Here is a 19,743-nt window from a genome sequence, read left to right on the forward strand (position 1 = left end):
TTTAAAGCTTAAGCAACTTTTAGTAAAATTGGGTCAGAAGAGTTGTTTCAATCAGTTAGTTACATCTTTATATTTTTTGCTTCGGCCATTTCTTATTATGTTGTTCGGTTATTTCTGACGCTTTATCAAAGTGAGTTGAACCAATAAATTTATAGCCTGAGTTTTTATGATTTGATGAGTCCCTGACTTAGTTTTTAATATTCGAGTCCATGTTCCGGGGGAAATAATTTTAAATTACTGCAATTTATTAGTAGTTTGCAGAAATACTTTAATACCAAATTCATGGTCAGATTTCCTTCATTTGCTTAGCCACAAGCTGAAAAAAGAAAGAGAAAGGTTGTTCCCCTAGTAGAACGTAAAAGATATTTGAAACTCAAGATATCTAGAAAAAGTAATATATAAGTAAAAAAATAATTAATAATAAATACAAATATTCTTCAAACAGAAACCAATACAATGTATAACCTGAACCTGAAGTAACAGTATGGATTAAACCAGACTCTGAGTCACTTCCCTAAGAAAGAATTGCCTCAAAACTGAGACTCTGAGCAGCTGGAGTATCCTTAAATTAAATACCCTCAACATTATACAAAGGAGAGCAACAATAAAATGCACACGTATAGGAGTAAAAATGCATAAAATTACAAAAGAAACCAATATATCTATCTGGCTACACGTCATATATTCATATCCTACACCTGTTGTGGCCTAGAACCGTAGCCATTAACACCATTTGCTCCGTGTGGAATTTTGTTCTCTGACTTCCTCCTCTTGAAGACAATGATCCATGTGAAAGCTTCCAAAAAGACAGCAATGCCACCCAATGCTCCAATAATGCCAATGTACGCATGCTTCCAGCTATTGTAGCGATCCCCTACGTAAATTTCTATGGTGTCGAACCCTTTGAAAACGTTGACGACACTGATGATTATGGTGGCGTATCCGACCAAGTGGTGGTACACATTCCAGTACACTCTGTATCTGTGGTCCTTGTTGGGCCTCAAGAACAGCGCAAACACCTGAATGAACCCAATCACATACATAGGTTTCTGTCAGTACCATCACACTAGTAGAGCATAACATTAATTAAGAAAACAGAAAATGGCATAACTAAACAAAACACGAAAACCTCGTACCTGAAGAGTTCCAAGGCAGACGAGGACAATACCAAGTGCTCTGTGAGTGTCATACTCAACACCCTCGGAGTCACTGCCGAGTTTGAGACCGGTGCCGAATCCAGAAACACCAACTATGTAGGCAGAGGCTTGGCAGGTGATGTGAAGATAAAACCAAGCAGGGTCTGCAGATTTGAACACCTTCAAGTACCTTGCGATTATGGCACCCGTTGGCATCAATATGCCCCAGCTCACCGCATTTAGCACTCCATGGGTCTGAAATTAATAATCTCCACACTCAATCTATCTCTTCAATCTTAACTTAAACAACAAAATACAATACTATAGGAGCTTGTTTGATTCCCTCGCACAAAAAAAAGTGCTTTCTAACAATCTATTACAAATTGTAAATTGTTTCCAAAATTGAAAGATGCTTTCATCAACCTCTTCTTCTGATTTCTTTAAGCGTTCTGTTAAAATGCTCATGAGCAAAATTTTAGAAAACAGAATGTGCCCAGAAGACGTTTACTTTTAAAATTTAAAAAACAGAAAGGTGCCATGTATGTTATGATGGAAAGCATGAAGCAAAGAGAGGCATAGTTATAGATATTGACGTTGAAGGAAAGCATAAGAAAAGATTAATTGGTGCTTACGTTTCTTCTTTTCTGGCGTGAATTTCCGGTTGCCTGAGTGGAGGAACCAGAGAGAAGGTCCAAGATTTCTTTGGAGTTTTGGTGGGAAGTCTCGTGGCTATGCTCTTGAGGGGTAGTGCCAGAGAGAGGACCATCTTGCCAGACGTGGACCAAGGAGGAGGTCCCGTTTGGAAGTGTGAGAGTGGCGAAAATGGTGACCTGGTTGCTCTCAAACGTGGCACTCAACCCGGACACCGGATAACTGATAGCTCCCTCTTCCAACGTTGTGCTGGTGCTGGCTATGGACGAGGTATAAGCCCGTGGGCTTCCATTTGACTGAGGAATAGCCACCAGGGCCTGGGCACCGATCATGGCTGGGTCGAGGGTGTTTCTGGGATTGATGGCCCATGCAACCCACCTGTTGGTCGAGGTGATTCCGGCGTGTTTGAATGCTATGTCCAACCTGCCACTCGCCTGGTCGTACGTCCAGTGCAGGTAAGCTGTCAACTGTGGAAGATCACGACATGTGGCAAACACCCTGTTTGAGAATGTTTGGTTTCTGCACGTTTGAGCTGAGGATGTCACTAGCACACAACTCAAAACAGACAAGCCCAACACTACCCTCAACATGCTGCTGCTGCCCATCATATCCCTTGCTGCTGCTGTGCTTGAGAATCTGTATTGGCTTGGGATTTCAAAACTCAAAAGAATAGTTTAGCGTAGCCTTGTTTCTTGTGATGTAAACAATAGCTTTTAGTTGAAGAATGGAGCAGGTGGTAGAGGGAATGAGAGGGATTGAGAGGGACGGAGAAGGGAGGATTAGTTTACTTATAAGAAGATAAGAGTTGGTGGGTTTTGGTGGGCGAGTTGTTGATGTGAAAGGATGAGATTAGAAAATTCTTCCAATTTCTTTTTTATAGCTTTTAATTCACAAAGAAAATGTTTATTAAACAACCATCGTGAGTGCGAGAAAGGAAGAAAATAATAATAAATAATTAATTTGATCGATGACTTAGTGTAATGAAAAAATAATTTTTTTTGCTAAAATATAATCAGTTGTTAACCGATTAAACACTTAATAAATTTAATGAGTTATGAAATCTTGGACGCCAATCATAAGAATTAACTATCCCCGCCCAGCGTGCGGAAGCTTCCGTTTGGTTTGATTTTTTCCAAGGAGAATCTGTATTCCTACTTCCCCTGGTTGACAACGTTTGTCTATCATTTTTTAAAACCAACCAGTGCTTCTAAATAAATAATAATTGATTTGGCAAAGTAAATGGAGTATTATGCAACTTTTACGTCATTTTAACATGCTTGATTTTTATGAGTGGAGCCTTTTGACGACCAGAGTTTTTAGCCGCTTTACCCAAACGTTTGAGCGTAAAGTGCACGACGTGCCTCCATAATCTGAACCTCAAGACAAATACGAATTAATGCCTTTTATTTCTCTTCATTGAATTTCATTAGAAAATTTGCTTGCAAAATATTAAACTTTCCTCTTATAGTCTACTCTTAATTAAATTTTTCTTCTTATAGTCAACTCTTAGGGACGTTTGTTACAATTTTCATGGTTGAAAATTGTATTTCTGGAAATCATTTCATATATTTTAGAAATAACTAAAATCTGTTTAGTTTGAAAAAAATATTCTCAAGATATTTAGATAAGTCTAGGAAGTCAAAGAGTACTTATTTATCCCATTCAATAATCTAATAAAAGAATAATGTAATATTTTATTATAATAACTTTTTTTTTCAAACTCGTGAAAGATAAATTCTCAAATTTTCATGAAAATAATTTTGTAAAAAAATAGATAAAAAAATTCATAATAAATATTATTTAATGGAAATGTTATCTTTTACAAAGCAACCAAAGCATGAGAAACTCTTTATTTCCCAACATCAAAATTTTGGAAAAATAAATGTTTTCCTTGTATCAAACAACCCCTTAGTTAAAACTTTTGAAAACTTAGTGGATTAGAGATAAGGTCTATGATTTTGTAATTACTCTTTTTGAGTTCAAGAGTTTTTCCTACTTTAAACTGGGACTTCCTTTCCTTCCTCTAATTTTTTTTAAACCATAAATAAAAAATCTTTTGATCAATAATATAAAAGTAGATAACTGTTAGTATTGTTCAATGAATACATATTATCTTTGGTTAATGGGAAATGAAAGCAATGGTGGATAAATAAATTTGTAAAAATTGACAAATAATGAAAAATAAAATAAAAATAATAAAAACACCAATAATATAAAGGTTTAATACATTAGTAGGTCACTGACTTTTTAAATTAAGTTCTTAAATTAAAAAATTGTAATTGAGTCATTGATTTTTTACAATATTTTAGTTAGGTCCTTGAAATTATTTATGATAGCTTGAAACTGCCACAAGAATAATAATTTGTTGTGATTTTACTAACACTCATTCAAAAATAAATTCTAAAGATTCTCTTATTCAGTAATGAGATCGAATCCAGATTTATAATATAGGAATAAATTTAATTGTTAACATGTTTTAATGCAAAATAAGATAATTAGTGAACAATTAACAAGAATAAGTAAACTAAAAATGACGTGGAAAAGTTCGGTAGTGTTTTCCTCAAAGTTTAGTCTTATGTTGTGAATTTAAATTAACTCATTTTTCTTAAGAACATTTTTAGAAATTATTCTTGAATGAGTGGATTTTAGTTAGTTATTCCTAAACAACAACATTTTAAAGAGTTATTCTTACTTTCTTAAATAATGTTTCAATATTTAATGAAAGTAAGAATAACTCTTTTTAAAACATTATTGTTGTATTCGACAACATGTTGTATCCTAATTTTATATATTGAACATTTAGTTATTTATTTATTTTTAAATATTTATTAATTTTGATTTTAGATTTAATTTGATTTAATAATTAGTCAAAAATATTTTTCAATTATCTTAAACCACTCTGTTGTAATATTTTTATGGCATACTTGATTTTCTCAATTGCTTATATGTTTGAATCTACCTTTTCATTTTTTTATAAATTGAATTTCAATAATTTTTAAAATAAAATGCAATGATTAAAAAAATATTGTATCAAAATATAAATTTTTTATTGGAAATTTAAAATATAATTTATATATTTAAGAATATTTATTTATTATGAAATTTAATTATAACATAACTTATGTATTTAAAAATATTGATATATTATAAATTCTAATTATATATAAAATAAATATTTATCTTATATATAAGCTAAAATGCTTGTTAGATGATATATAAATATCTCAATCATTATTTTGAGTTTTCAAATATACATTTTATATTTTTTTAGATGATGTAATTATTGTATGCGTTATTGGCTTTATGATATAGCCAGCATAGCTGGCTAGGTACCCCGATGCAAAAGACTCCAGTCGCGTATCGGTATGCTTAGAGACCAAGGGATTGAAATTTTTTCTTTCGATCATTGATGTCATATACGGTGTGGTAGTGGAAGTTTATCACTTATGTTAAAAATCAGTGATCTAATATATATGATTATTTTGTTGAAAAGTAGGAGCATTATTACTTATTAGCTTATGCTTCAGTTTCAAGTCTCAGTTCAAATCATATACAGTTTATGGGAGGTAATGCTTGTATTTTTCAAATGAACAACCACGATAAAAGTGAAGTGGACCTCAATAAAAGTAATCTCTTAAGAATAAGTCTGCGGAACAATGGCAAATAACCAATGATTACATGGTTTTAAAAAATGGATAGTTATATCCATACATCTCGTTTTCTTGTAATTCACTTCTATCTCATTTTTTTTTATATTTTTTTATCACGTCACATGTTATATCTATCTTTTTTTTTTCTTCCTATTTTTTTTTTATTCCTCTATCCCAATTCACCTTAAAGTTAACCCACCCTAAAGTGGGGTGGACATTTATAACTTTCCTAAAATATTACTCTATTTGAATTTGGTATTTTGGTCGCTCAGAGAGTGTCAAGAATCATCCAATGCTATACCATCCTTACACCTAAAATTTTTCTATTTGATCCACATGTTGTATTCCTGTTATTTTAGTGTTATTATGTTGCTGCCAAAACTTAAGTAACATATGATTTTTTTTTTAATGGGTAGACTTGAGTAGCATGAAATATTGGTAGTTTGATGTTGGGAGGACCAAATGCCTAATATAAATGAATGTTAAGATGAACATGCAAGAACACGAGGAATAAAAGACGAAACGAGGTGTGTTTGATGCATGTTGGGTGTGCGTGCGACGTGTGTGGGAACATGTTAGTAAATTATTTTGTTTTCTAAGTAATAAACATGGAAGAATATCTCCAAAAAAATGGAAGAATGAGAATACAAATGTATTAGAATAATTATTATAAATAATTAAGCTACTTTTATGAATAAAAAATGCGGTCTCAATTTATTTTGTGAACTAATAAATTAGTTGTACATGAAAAATTCAAGTAAGGACCCTCCTAGATCTCAATCACGTTTTTATAAAAATAAAGAAGCTAAATTCTATTTCTTTCTTGATAAATATCACGGTTAATTATAAATAATATAGATTAAATATTTTCAAGTAATTAGTTAGTTTAGTTAGTGATTATTTCTCTTAAAAATCATTATTTTATATGAAATGTTTATTAATCGTTAAAGAGAGGGTCAAAACTCGAAACACGCTGGCGTACGTGTGGAATAGGATCCACCCTGAGTCAAACTGGTTGATCTTTTCGTTGTGGGACCCAGGTACACACTCGCCACCAGTCGTTACGCTGCCGTTTCTTCTTATTTTTTCATTACTACTTATATTTCACACGTGAGCTTAAATTATGAAGAAGTCATTTGTGGTGTACAGTTTTGATACATTTTTAAATATATTTTTATTATTTGATGAACACCGTATAAAATAAATATTATATTAATCATAAAATATAATTTATTGCACCTCATTCCAAATTTCCAATCCCAACAACACGAATTACATTTATATTAATATACAACAACGCATGTTAGTTAGTAAAGAAAACAAAATGACAGCAAATATGTATAAATCGGTGAATATGTCTTAAAATAACTAAACTTACAAAAAAAAATTATAAAAAAATGCTCCTTGCTGGTGTTATTTTTAAATATAATTACTATAAGAATTTTAAACAAGTAATAATAAAAAGTTATAGTAACTCAATTGATTTTTTTTATTATTATATGAAGTGTAAACACACGGTGTGGTCTTCAATAGAAAAAATGCAATGCCTTCATAAAGAGATGCTGAAGAAATATAAATGCAATGCAGAATGAAGAAGAAACATATTTATGTTTTTTAAAATAAAAAAACAATTCACACCAAATGAGAAATGTACGGTTTAATAAAGATGTGACGGGGCATCTTATAATCTTATTATATATTTATAACGTGTTAATATATACAAGATCAAGTAACATCATATGTTAAATTTAGTAAAATAGTATTTTCAATATTTTTTATTAAAAGTAAATTTATCAATAAAATAATTTAAATGTTTGTAAATATGCAATTGAATAAAAACAGCTATATTTTAAATCACATGTAATACTTTTAAACAAAATGAAATAATAGCATATCGATTATTTTTTTATTTATGTGAAATTTTGTGAACTTAATTTGTTTCATGCAATTTCGAATTCAATAGATTGAGAAAACTTCCTTTTAATAAAAATTTATTGAATGTGTGTGATTTTACTAAGTTTGATACTTAGTATCATTTGATTCTCTCTCCCAGGCACACACTTATGCAGAATTTGTTAGTGTATATCCCCTTTTTTTTCTTAAGATTACTTTAACAACTTATACCGAAGTGTATTTTAAGAAAATTAAAATCATGACTTATGAACATATTGTTTTTAGAAAGAAAAGATAGAGGAGAGAAAAAGAAAGTGAGGGAAGAGCAATGGCAAGAAGAGAAAGATGAAGTTGCATACTTACATCATTAGACTATTAATTTAACATTATTTTTAGTCCGCAAATTGGTTACTGAATCAGTTACTTTGGTTCCTAAAAATACAATGGTACAATTACCGAAAATCATTGTGAAAGCATCCTGAAATCTTCATTTTGATTATTGTGAATATGTCTACCGGAGTTTTGTTTTTTTAAAAATAAAAAATAAAAAAAACATGTTTATACTGGGCAACCATGTTGCTGCCAAAGTTGCAGAGCTCAAGACATATGATACAGTTGCTAATGGAAAAAGTGAATTGTTAACGACAAAAACTAACTTATTAATGAAGTTCAGATTTAAGAATTTGTTGGTCATTTTTTTATATTTTAAAAACTACTAGATAACAGGACAAGCTATAGAAGGGATTGCAAAACAATCAAAGGCGGAAGAAAAAATATAAGATATTGTGTCACAATTTCAAGGATCAAATTAAAATAAAACAATGATTTATACAAAGAAAAAATAAATATCGAATTATGCTAGTTTAAGTTATATTCAATTTTACACTATTTATTAATTCTTCAGTGAACAAATTTTTATCTCAAAACCCAATAGTGTAAAAATAGTTATAACGCATTGTAATTTTTTATATTTGTAGATTAATCATTAATCTTTCATCACACACATATTAGTGTAAATTGATATCTCACTCTCATCACCCACATTTATTGATGTAGCACATTTAAAGGTTAAAAATTTATAATATGTTTAAAAATCATGTGAAAAATGACCTTTGAAAAAAAAATACTTTTATAAAAGAATCAAAATTCTTGTTTCTATTTTTATTTTATTTCTATTCATTAGATTTGTGTTTAATATGCTTTGTAATAGTTTCAATTACAAACCAAAATCAAACATGCCATTAGTACTTGAGGCTTTGGCAGGTGCAGCCATGTAGGGTAGTGTACAAGTTTGACTGCTTAAGAAGGTTTTGTACTCGCTCGACACTGGTGGTAGGATAGTACAAGTCTGAGGAAAATCTTTTAAAATAATATGCTTACAGCATACTAGTAATATTCTTTTATAAATAATACAAACAATTAAAAGCCCTCGTTGCAGTCAAGTCACCAGTTTTTTTTTTTCACATGTATTTTTATTCCGAGATAATTCTATTCAAGTTATTATTGAATATTAAATGTGAAAATCTCTTTTTAGTAAAAATTTAAACCTTAATTCATCGTAATATATGGAAGACTAATTCATTTTCTTAAGTTTTATTTTTATATAATTAAAATTTATAATAAATATATATATATATATATATTTAAATAATAATTAGATATATAATTTGAAAAGTGAGGTTTTCATACTTTTAAATTTTCACTTTCTTAATCAAATGTTTTTAATATTTTCCCCTTTCTAGTACGAATCACATATTATCTCCACCACTAGTAAAATTTATGTTATTGTTTCATTCTCCTCAAACTACTCTTTTTTATCTACATATATGATTTGTACCAAAAAAAAAATCTACATAAAAAAATCTACATATTTGATCTTCTTAATTATTTTCTTTGAATGTACCATGTTTTATCTCCATCCTAAATTAAATTTATATATTAAAATATGTTTATATAATATAAACTTGAATTATAAAATAATATCAAACCCAAATAAAAATCTCATACTCTCCTCTCTTTTTTTTCGTTTGAACTGCGAATTTCAAATCAGGTGTTCCGTTGCAAAGTATCGTATGGGTTCAAGGTTCGCCTAACATCTTCATCTATCCATTTCCATAGTTGTTGCCCGATTGCTAATCATATTTGAAACAGTCAAGGCCTTTTTTTTAATCACTAATAGTTTTTTTCTGTTAAAAGAGTTTTGTAAGGGAAAGATAAAGAAGGGTAGAATTTTTGTTTTAAACTAATATTTACTAATTTGATTATTCTTTTACTTATAAAAATAAAATAATAGATCAATATAAATTTAACATTCCAATATTTTGTTTATTTTTATAAATAAATTCCCCTCCCCTCTTTTTCCTATATAAGTTTTAGTTTTAATCAGTATCCTTGTTTCCTAGAGGTTTCAATCCACAATTTAGAAAAATGCATTATACTTTTATAAGAACTTGATTTACGTTTCCTATTCAATTTATTAACAATTTTTATTGTTAAAACATTATTGGGCCTATATGTAGGTGCATATGGGTTACAATTTACATTACGGGCTAAGTCAATAAAAAGAAAACAAGTATCCTAAAAAAAAAATATAAAACAAGTAATTAGCATGATAAAAAAAAACGCAACACCATTGTGATTTGGACTCGTTCACGCTAAGACTTGGCATGAGAGGCACTCTGCATGAAGTTTTCAAAGAGGTCTGATAAACACAACATTCACAACTTACAAGCAAGCTTTTCGGCTTATTACTTCAATCGATCGTGTAAGCAACGAAAGCTTCGCATTCTTTTATCAGTACACAGACAATGCTGACTTCATTTTGTTTTGTTAAAACTGGGATATATACATGATTAATTAAAAGTTATAAGATTTGTTTGATGATTCAAAAGTGTCAAGGAGATCTAAGGGTTGAAAGGAAAAGTTGGAGAGAATTTCACATTAACATTCTAATAAAAACTAACAATTAATGTTGACTATTGATTAAAAAATAATTTATTAAAAATAATATTATTTATAGGCTTTGTCGATATTATAGGATGCAAATTTTTTGTGTGAGATTTGTTTTAAATAATCTTGTTTCATAAGTTATACCAGCTGATTCACAAAAATTATATTTCAATTATGGATAATAGTTGGACAACCTCACTAAATCTTGCAACAACTCAAAAAAGAAGAAAAACGAGAGGCAAGTAGAAGAAGTGAGAAGACAAAGAGACAACTAGGTTTTATAATTCTCGAAAAATCCAAGCAAAATCTATTGATTTCCCACCATGAGCTATGACCTTGAAGGTTATGAACCCATCATGAGAGTCGCAAACACCGAAATGATGTGAAGAACGAAACATTGCCCTTGGGGTTTAACTCTGCCACTCTTTGGGGTTTTATGACCAGACATGAAAAGACACGTGTATTCCCTCCACACATGACTTACCATGAGGCATTGTCCAAATTTTTCTTTTTAGGATCCCACAACCTAAATGAAAAGTCATATTTCATCTTGTGGAAAAAACAATGACCTCGTCTGACCACATGCATTACATTAATTGATTGAAATCGTAACCCTAAGGTCTAACTTTTCGCACACCTTGTTCATAAAGACAAGTTGATCATGACACTCATTTCTATAAAATCACATCAGTAATAAAATCAAGTCAACTACAACAAAACGCGCTTCAATGAGACAAATTGGAACACCTCTCAAGAGCTTATCCATAACTTATGTTTGATGTGAAGCTCTTTTGTCCATTTTTGACTTAGTACTTGAAGGGCTTGTGTATTGTAAAGGTCCTACTACAAGTCAGTTACAAGTAGACCCCCGATCATCACTGTCATCGTGGCAATCGACCACCAATATCTAATATTGGCCTTAGTGGGTTATGTGGATAACTATCAACTTGGTAATGGTCCTGAACTATTAATAGGTGCATGGCAACAAAGACAAGTAAGTTACATTCATTATCTCACTAGAACTCATAAAATATACACTAACTTGAACGTTAAAGTCATTTTTCAGATATTCACTCTCACCATAAGAAAATAAGCTTACACTAGGGCGAGGAAGACATCGGTCAAATCAAAACCACCTGAAAAGTGGTTAGAACACATTTTAATAAAAACTCAATTAACATTGATTGCTGATGAAATAAATGATTAATTAACAAAATATTACTTTTTTATAGACTTTGTCAATATTGTAATAAATAATTTGTGTTAGACTTATTTTAAATAATCTTGCTCTCTGATATATATATATATATATATATATATATATATATATATATATATATATATATATATATATATTTGTTATATATTTGTGTTTGTGTTAGACTTATTTTAAATAATTTTGCTCTCTGATGCGTGTGTGTGTGTTTTTCAAACCATGTATTTATATTTTGTATAATGATTAGTACTTTACTAGTAGTACTCTCGACCCTAACTTAGTCCAGCTTGATTGATTTCTCTTTTTGTACTTCTTCCTCTGCTTCCTCTCATCCATGATGTTACCCTGATCCATGGCTTAAGAGCTCAAGATGGTCCATAACAGCCCGACCTGGAGATTTTCCTAAAATGTGATTTGCTTACTTAAATCCTGCCTAGGGTAGCTTTGCTATTCTTAGCCGGTCCCAAGCCCGGATAAAAGGAGAGGGTTGTGTTAGGCTTTCGACAGCCAACGTTAAACTTTGTCGAATCTCTATGACATGGATCAATTACGTAATAATGTGAATGCTAGGTCGTTGCCCGGAAGCAACGCGCTGTATGGCTCGAGTACAGTGTTAAAAGAGTAAGGGCCGCTGCATCGCCGCCCGGATGTAGTGAAAAGTAAGCAAGGGTTCCCACATTTTCGTGAACGGGTGTGGGTAAAGAAGCTAGTTCATGACAGGAGGATTCGCTTTGGTACATGGAATATAGGCACACTTACTGGAAAATCTATGGAAATAGTGGATGTTATGGTGAGGAGGAAGATCAATTTTATGTGTCTACAAGAAACTAAGTGGACAGGTGAAAAAGCGAAAGAATTAGACAACTCGGGATTTAAGCTGTGGTATACGGGAAAAATCAGATCAAGAAATGGGGTAGGGATTATTGTGGACAAGGAGTGGAAGAAGGATGTCGTGGATGTAAGAAGAGTAGGAGATCGTATCATAGTCTTAAAATTGGTAGTGGGACAGGACACCTTTAATGTTATTAGTGGGTACGCACCTCAGGTTGGGTTAGCAGAACACTTTAAGGTAAAATTTTGGGAGGATCTAGAAGGGGTACTTCAGGATATACCCCAAGGAGAGAAAGTTTTCCTAGGAGGGGATCTCAATGGACATGTAGGTAGCGTGGCTAGAGGTTTTGAGGGGGTGCATGGGGGTTTTGGCCTAGGGGAGATGAATGGGGAGGGTAAATCCATCTTGGAGTTTTCGGAGGCTTTGGATCTTTCTATAGCCAATACATGGTTTAAGAAAAGAGAGGAACATCTTATCACTTACAAAAGTGGAGGGACATGTTCTCAGATAGATTTCTTCCTTATCAGGAAGTCTGATAGGAAGTATTGCTTGAACTGTAAAGTTATCCCGGGAGAGAGCTTGACTATCCAACATAGAGTTTTGGTTATGGATGTAAGAATTAGAGATAGGGCAAAGAGAAGAAGTCCTCTGGTAGCACCAAGGATCAAATGGTGGCACTTGAAGGGTGAGAAACAAGGAATCTTCCAACAAAAGATATGGGAGAGTTGGTGTGGACAATCACAAGGAAGTGCAAATGATATGTGGAACAAGATGTCCCAAGAGATTATTAAAGTGGCTAAAGAGACGTTGGGTGAATCTAGAGGTTTTGGACCTAGGGGTAAAGAATCGTGGTGGTGGAATGAAAATGTTCAGAGCAAAATTAGAGTAAAAAATGAGTGTTTCAAGGAGTGGTCTAGGTGTAGAAATTCTGAAACTTGGGATAAGTATAGGATAGCTAGAAATGAAACCAAAAAGGCGGTGAGTGAGGCAAGAACCCAAGCTTTTGACGGACTATACCAAGCTCTAGGAACCAGGGACGGAGAAAGATCTATATATAGGCTTGCTAAGGGTAGAGAGAGGAAGACTAGAGATTTGGATCAAGTAAAGTGTGTTAAGGATGAAGAAGGCAAAGTCTTAGTGCATGAAAAAGATATCAAGGAAAGGTGGAAGGCGTATTTCCACAACTTATTTAATGATGGATATGGATATGACTCTAGCAATCTAGACACAAGAGAAGAGGACCGGAACTATAAGTACTATCGTCGGATTCAGAAACAGGAAGTAAAGGAAGCGTTGAAAAGAATGAGTAATGGTAAGGCGGTGGGGCCAGACAACATACCTATTGAAGTGTGGAAAACTCTTGGAGATAGAGGTCTTGAGTGGCTCACCGAACTCTTTAACGAAATTATGAAGTCAAAACGCATGCCGGAGGAATGGAGGAGAAGCACGTTAGTGCCAATCTATAAGAACAAGGGGGATATACAAAATTGTGCAAATTATAGGGGAATCAAGCTCATGAGTCATACCATGAAATTATGGGAAAGAGTGATCGAACGGAGATTAAGAAAGGAGACTCAAGTTACTGAGAATCAATTTGGTTTCATGCCGGGAAGGTCGACCATGGAAGCGATTTATTTATTACGGCGGGTGATGGAGCAATATCGCATGGCCCAACAAGACTTGCACTTGATTTTTATTGACTTGGAGAAAGCGTATGATAGAGTGCCTAGAGAGATTTTGTGGAAAGCTCTAGAGAAGAAAGGGGTTAGGGTTGCATATATTCGAGCTATCCAAGATATGTATGATAGGGTATCGACTAGTGTTAGGACACAGGGTGGAGAGTCAGACGATTTTTCCATCACAATTGGTTTACATCAAGGGTCAACCCTTAGCCCATACCTTTTTACCTTAATTCTGGATGTCCTCACGGAACAAATCCAAGAGATAGCGCCGAGATGCATGCTTTTTGCAGATGACATAGTCCTCCTTGGAGAGTCGAGGGAGGAGTTGAATGAGAGGTTGGAAACTTGGAGACGAGCTCTAGAAACACATGGCTTTCGCCTAAGCAGAAGCAAATCGGAGTATATGGAATGTAAGTTCAACAAAAGAAGGAGGGTTTCTAACTCAGAGGTGAAAATAGGAGACCATATTATCCCTCAAGTCACACGGTTTAAATATCTTGGGTCTGTAATACAGGATGATGGGGAAATTGAAGGGGATGTGAATCATCGCATTCAAGCAGGATGGATGAAATGGAGAAAAGCATCGGGGGTGTTATGTGATGCAAAGGTACCGATCAAGCTAAAGGGAAAGTTTTATCGGACTGCGGTAAGACCGACGATTTTGTACGGAACAGAATGTTGGGCGGTCAAGAGCCAACATGAGAATAAAGTAGGTGTAGCGGAGATGAGGATGTTGCGGTGGATATGTGGTAAGACTCGACAGGATAAAATTAGAAACGAAGCTATTAGAGAGAGGGTTGGAGTAGCGCCTATTGTAGAGAAGATGGTGGAAAATAGACTTAGGTGGTTTGGGCATGTAGAGAGAAGACCGGTAGACTCTGTAGTAAGGAGAGTAGACCAGATGGAGAGAAGACAAACAATTCGAGGCAGAGGAAGACCCAAAAAGACTATAAGAGAGGTTATCAAAAAGGATCTCGAAATTAATGGTTTGGATAGAAGTATGGTACTTGATAGAACATTATGGCGGAAGTTGATCCATGTAGCCGACCCCACCTAGTGGAATAAGGCGTTGTTGTTGTTGTTGTGATTTGCTTACTTAATTATTGGCATTAGACTTGAGAGTTGAGATTAACCCAAATGTTAAACACTCTATCAAAGGTTGGGATTCAAACCATAATAAGCTGAAATTAAATATCCAATCTAGAGTCTAAACATGGTTTAATGATAAAACTGGAATCAGCTATGCACATCCCGATTAACAGAACATATACCGCATTCCTTGACAAGATGTTGTTAGTCTTGTCTCGCACTCCCAATGCTCCGCACTTGATTTAATCATAATTTCCTTTTCGTCAAATGTTATTCTTTTGTGTTCAAATTGACATCTAATTAGATATTAATTTCTTTAATCTGTAACGTAAAGATATAAATCTATTCACCCAATAAAAAAAGAAGAGAGTATAGATATAAATCTTTTTTTAAAAAAAAAGTGAGAAGAGACAAGATACATGCAAGTAGGAACATACCCAATCTTTAAGAGACCTATATATAATTATATAGCTAATAGCGGTGCTGTTGGGGCTGTGTACAGCTCATAATGTTATAGACTGTTATATCGTTACACAACATAATAATTAAATTATTGCATTTTAGTCAACAGAAATGTCAATTACACATTACAAATAAGTTTGTATATGGTGCAAGATCTTTCTTATCCACTAAAATTAGACTCTATAATATTATTATATATTTATTTTGATGGTAGTATATATTAATTGTACATGCAAATCATCAACGTTGTAACTCGATCAACTACGTAATGCGAAAGCAGTACTCTATGGCCTTTTTTTTAATTAATCTTTTGGTCTTTGTATCTTTTGTAAATTTCTTGTTTTAGTTTCCAAGTATAATTTTTTTACCTTTTATTCTTTACATAAACATTTATTTTGTATTTTTATCATTATTTCTTCAATTTATAGCAGTTTCATACACCAGAATATAAAAAATTATTCGTATACGAATTAAAACTTAAACTTTTTAATTATAAAGACCAAAAAAATGGTATAAATATTATAAAGACCAGAAGATTAATTGATTCAACCTTTTTATTTTAGACTTTTAATGTAAAATATGTTTGTCTAGAAAACTACCTACTACTTTCATATAATAATAAATACCAACCTCCGCCTAACCCGACCAAGTAAAATCCGTTAGCTATAAGAGCACCCAGACACAACAAATTCAATTTAATATTTCTGCATTCTTTTGTTGAGCACGTTTCGAAACTTACTGCACTTAATAATAATCCATTAACTGTTAATGCAAAGCTACATTCTTTCTACTTACTGTATTTTTTATAATTAAGTGAACTATGTATGAAATTTATTAAATAGGAAATGAAACAAAAATATCTAGCAAACCGCTAAAATTTACAACCAATTATTTCAACTAGTATTCCTTGGCATTAAGTTTTGCATAGACAGAACTCGCTACGCAGTGATGCACATGCATGGTGTGCTACTGACTTGAAGAAAATTTATAAAAAGAATTATTAGTCATAATTAATTACGCTTTAAATCTTATTACCTTAAAAATAATAGAACTACTCCAACTACAAAGTAATGTAGTAGATGTTTTGGGTGAGAAAGGTAACGGGATAGTGGACGACGGGTCATTTTCGACCTGTGTGATTCATAAACGCTATTTTGACTTTCTATAATAAAAAATAATAGAGATAGATAGGGTACGGCAACACGTGGCTCTCACTCAAATCTGAACCAGACTTTATTCATTCATTTTGAATTAAATTATTGGCTTCTATAAAACCATTCGCTCTTCTTCTTCTTCACCCTCTTTCTCTTTCTCTGCGTGCGTGCCTGCACATATCAAATATCAGTTCAAGTATTAAAGAGGCTCATCCATAAAATCTACTCTCTCATCCGTGAGAATGGTTTCTGCGGAGAAAGATTCCAATGAAACAACCAATACTCATCCAACCATCATCGGGAAGTCCATGCGAACGGTGCGCTCCAAACTATTCCAACACGACCGCGCTGCGTGCGTCTCCGACAACTTAACCGGTTCGCTAATGGAGCTCGCCTCGCGAAACAACAAATCCGTTAAATCTTCCATTACGGAGGAGCAACTCCTCGAGCTCTCTCAAGCTCTGAGCGATTTCTCCGCCTGTAGTAGCGATATCTCCGGCGAGCTCCAGAGGCTCGCCACCGTTTCCTCCTCCCAACCTCCTCCTGCTGCTCCTCACGTCGACGGCCAACCCCAACCTGAGCACGAGCCCTGCCTAGGGTTTCTCCAGAGGGAGAGCTTCTCCACCGAGATCATAGAGAGCATCTCGCCGGAGGATCTTCAGCCGACGGTCAAGATCTGCGTCGACGGACTGCACTCGCCGTCTGTGGCCGTGAAGCGATCGGCGGCGGCCAAGCTGAGGCTGTTGGCGAAGAACCGAGCCGACAACCGCGCTCTGATCGGCGAGTCCGGCGCGGTGGCTGCTCTGGTTCCGCTGCTCCGGTGCAGCGATCCGTGGACGCAAGAACACGCGGTGACGGCGTTGCTGAACCTGTCTCTTCTGGAAGAGAACAAGGCGCTTATAACGAATGCCGGTGCGGTGAAGGCGCTGATTTACGTGCTGAAAACAGGCACAGAGACTTCAAAGCAGAACGCGGCGTGCGCGCTAATGAGTTTGGCGTTGGTGGAGGAGAACAAGAGCTCAATCGGGGCTTGCGGGGCAATACCGCCGCTGGTAGCGCTGCTGCTGAGTGGGTCCCAGAGAGGGAAGAAGGACGCGCTGACGACGCTGTACAAGCTGTGTTCGGTGAGGCAGAACAAGGAGAGGGCGGTGAGTGCCGGGGCGGTGAGGCCGCTGGTGGAGCTGGTGGCGGAGGAGGGGAGCGGAATGGCGGAGAAGGCGATGGTGGTGCTGAACAGCTTGGCGGGCATTGAGGAGGGGAAGGAGGCCATTGTGGAAGAAGGTGGGATTGGTGCGCTTCTGGAGGCGATTGAGGATGGGTCGGTGAAGGGGAAGGAGTTCGCTGTTTTGACTCTTGTTCAGCTCTGTGCTCACAGCGTTGCCAACAGAGCCTTGCTTGTCAGGGAGGGAGGGATTCCGCCTCTCGTTGCTCTTTCCCAGAACGCCTCTGTTCGAGCTAAGCTCAAGGTATATCTATATATCTTGCTTCCTAAATCTCAATGCTTATTGTTGTATATACATAATGGTTAAATGCTTTTAGAATGCAAATTGGCAAAGGTCTAGGAGAACATTTCGGAGGGGCTGCTTGGTGTCATAAAAAGAAGAAGAAGAGGGGATTGAGGGAGTCATCACTTCCTTTGTTTGGCGACATGCATTGCTTAAGAAGTGTCGCTCCCTCCCCTTTTTTTGTTTGGTTTGATCTACCATTAAAATGATCTGATTGCCCTTTATCTAGTAGAGTAGATTTATCTGAAATATTTACATTATGGGTATGTAAATTGGGGGGAAATGTAGGACGCATGAACCATTTTATCCCCTCCCGATACTTCCTATAAGGGAGTCATGCAAAATATGTGCTTTCCACAGAAAATGTATCCTACCTTCCAACTCTTCCAAGGGATGATGAATGCAGTCCTTTTCCCGTTCCTTTTATTTTCACCCAAAACAAAGTACAATAAACAGACTATTAGGCATTATTATACATGTTTTTTTTTTATCTATTTATAGATGCCTTTGTTTGCTTCAAATGTAGGTTTTACATTCATCGACAGTAGACATGCTGTTGGATTAAGGAAAATCAATTTTAATTCTAGCAACTCCAGGAAGCTCAAACATTTGCTGTTTACAAGATTGCATTCTCTGCTGTTTTTTTTCCTCAAACACTGTAGTATTTTCTTGGTTGACTACCTTTTATTGAAGTTTCTTGTTGGTTTTGCAGGCCGAGACACTCCTTGGATATTTGAGAGAATCAAGACATGAAGCATCATGTTCAAGTCCTTAGATAAGTAATTTATACTTAACTAGGTAATTATATAATGTAATTGGTTGTTGTACATATAGTGTTTTTTTGGTTTGTAACTTTGTACAGTGTGGATTTTTTAAATTAGAAGCTAGCCAGCACAGCTGTAGTCTGACCCTTGATGATTAGTCTTTTTAAGCTAGGTTCAGCGATTTTGCTTTTCCTTGTTCAATGTGTTATGTTTCCAGGAGTTGTGTTGTAGTGTTAGTTTCTGTTTATTTGTCTTTTTTTTTTTTTTTCTTTCTCTTAATCTATTTGTTTTGAAAACTTCCAGTTTTTGTAGAAAAGCCTTGCTGAGTTTTTTGTGGTTTTGCCTCTCTTGTAGTGACTGTGAAAGTAGAGGTTGTACTGCACTACCACTCGGAATATGTTAGGTCATAATTTTTTATTTTGGTCTTGGAATTTTGATTTGGTTACTTTGATACTGTTAAATGTATTGCATTGGCCATAGGCCGTTAAACCACTTCATCTGTTTCCATTGAAATACCCTTTCGGAGTCTAGCACCCGCCAACCGGGACATAACTGTCGACCGAGATGACTTTCACATAACTTTTGTACCTTAGAATTCTTAGATTACTTCTTGTTCTTTACCAGCAAATCTTAAAAAGTACATTGTCTTAGCTAAAAAAAAGAAGTATCTTTTCGTTCTAAGATTGACATGTTATTTCCGTGGAATTTTTTATATATTGCTTGCTTACCGGCAAATCCTGAAAGTACATATTGTATCTTT

At 34.4% G+C, this 19,743-nt stretch overlaps 2 protein-coding genes across 3 annotated transcripts; one reads left to right on the forward strand and one right to left on the reverse strand.

Annotated features, from left to right (window-relative positions):
• Positions 1–381: 381 nt before the first annotated feature.
• Positions 382–2,565, reverse strand: LOC114420224 (cytochrome b561 and DOMON domain-containing protein At5g47530-like). Its single transcript, XM_028386114.1, has 3 exons — positions 1,769–2,565; positions 1,137–1,391; positions 382–1,019 (listed from the first exon to the last, which is right to left on the reverse strand). Exons 1-3 carry the CDS (start codon positions 2,393–2,395, stop codon positions 693–695), a joined length of 1,209 nt encoding a protein of 402 aa, XP_028241915.1. The 5' UTR covers positions 2,396–2,565; the 3' UTR covers positions 382–692.
• Positions 2,566–16,821: 14,256 nt separating this feature from the next.
• On the forward strand, positions 16,822–19,475 carry LOC114420226 (U-box domain-containing protein 4-like). Of its 2 annotated transcripts, none has more exons than XM_028386120.1 (2): positions 16,822–18,180; positions 18,746–18,925. In XM_028386120.1, the coding sequence occupies exons 1-2, from the start codon at positions 16,957–16,959 to the stop codon at positions 18,782–18,784; spliced, it is 1,263 nt and encodes a 420-aa protein (XP_028241921.1). In that variant the 5' UTR covers positions 16,822–16,956; the 3' UTR covers positions 18,785–18,925. The 2 variants fall into 2 exon arrangements, with proteins under 2 accessions (XP_028241921.1, XP_028241918.1); XM_028386117.1 differs by lacking the exon at positions 18,746–18,925 and adding an exon at positions 18,932–19,475 and having other exon boundaries at positions 16,826–18,180.
• Positions 19,476–19,743: the final 268 nt, after the last annotated feature.

The sequence above is a fragment of the Glycine soja genome, chromosome 7 (genome assembly GCF_004193775.1).
Source record: "Glycine soja cultivar W05 chromosome 7, ASM419377v2, whole genome shotgun sequence".
Classification (NCBI taxonomy): domain Eukaryota; kingdom Viridiplantae; phylum Streptophyta; class Magnoliopsida; order Fabales; family Fabaceae; genus Glycine; species Glycine soja.

Bases quoted from the DNA above. Each gene is read 5' to 3' on its own strand.
- LOC114420224 (XM_028386114.1), bottom strand. From the start codon at position 2,395: ATGATGGGCAGCAGCAGCATGTTGAGGGTAGTGTTGGGCTTGTCTGTT. The intron at 1,392-1,768 runs GTAAGCACCAAT...TATTAATTTCAG, and splicing joins CACGCCAGAAAAGAAGAAAC to ACCCATGGAGTGCTAAATGC. The intron at 1,020-1,136 runs GTACGAGGTTTT...GGGTTCATTCAG, and splicing joins TCTGCCTTGGAACTCTTCAG to GTGTTTGCGCTGTTCTTGAG.
- LOC114420226 (XM_028386117.1), top strand. From the start codon at position 16,957: ATGGTTTCTGCGGAGAAAGATTCCAATGAAACAACCAATACTCATCCA. The intron at 18,181-18,931 runs GTATATCTATAT...TTGGTTTTGCAG, and splicing joins CTGTTCGAGCTAAGCTCAAG to GCCGAGACACTCCTTGGATA.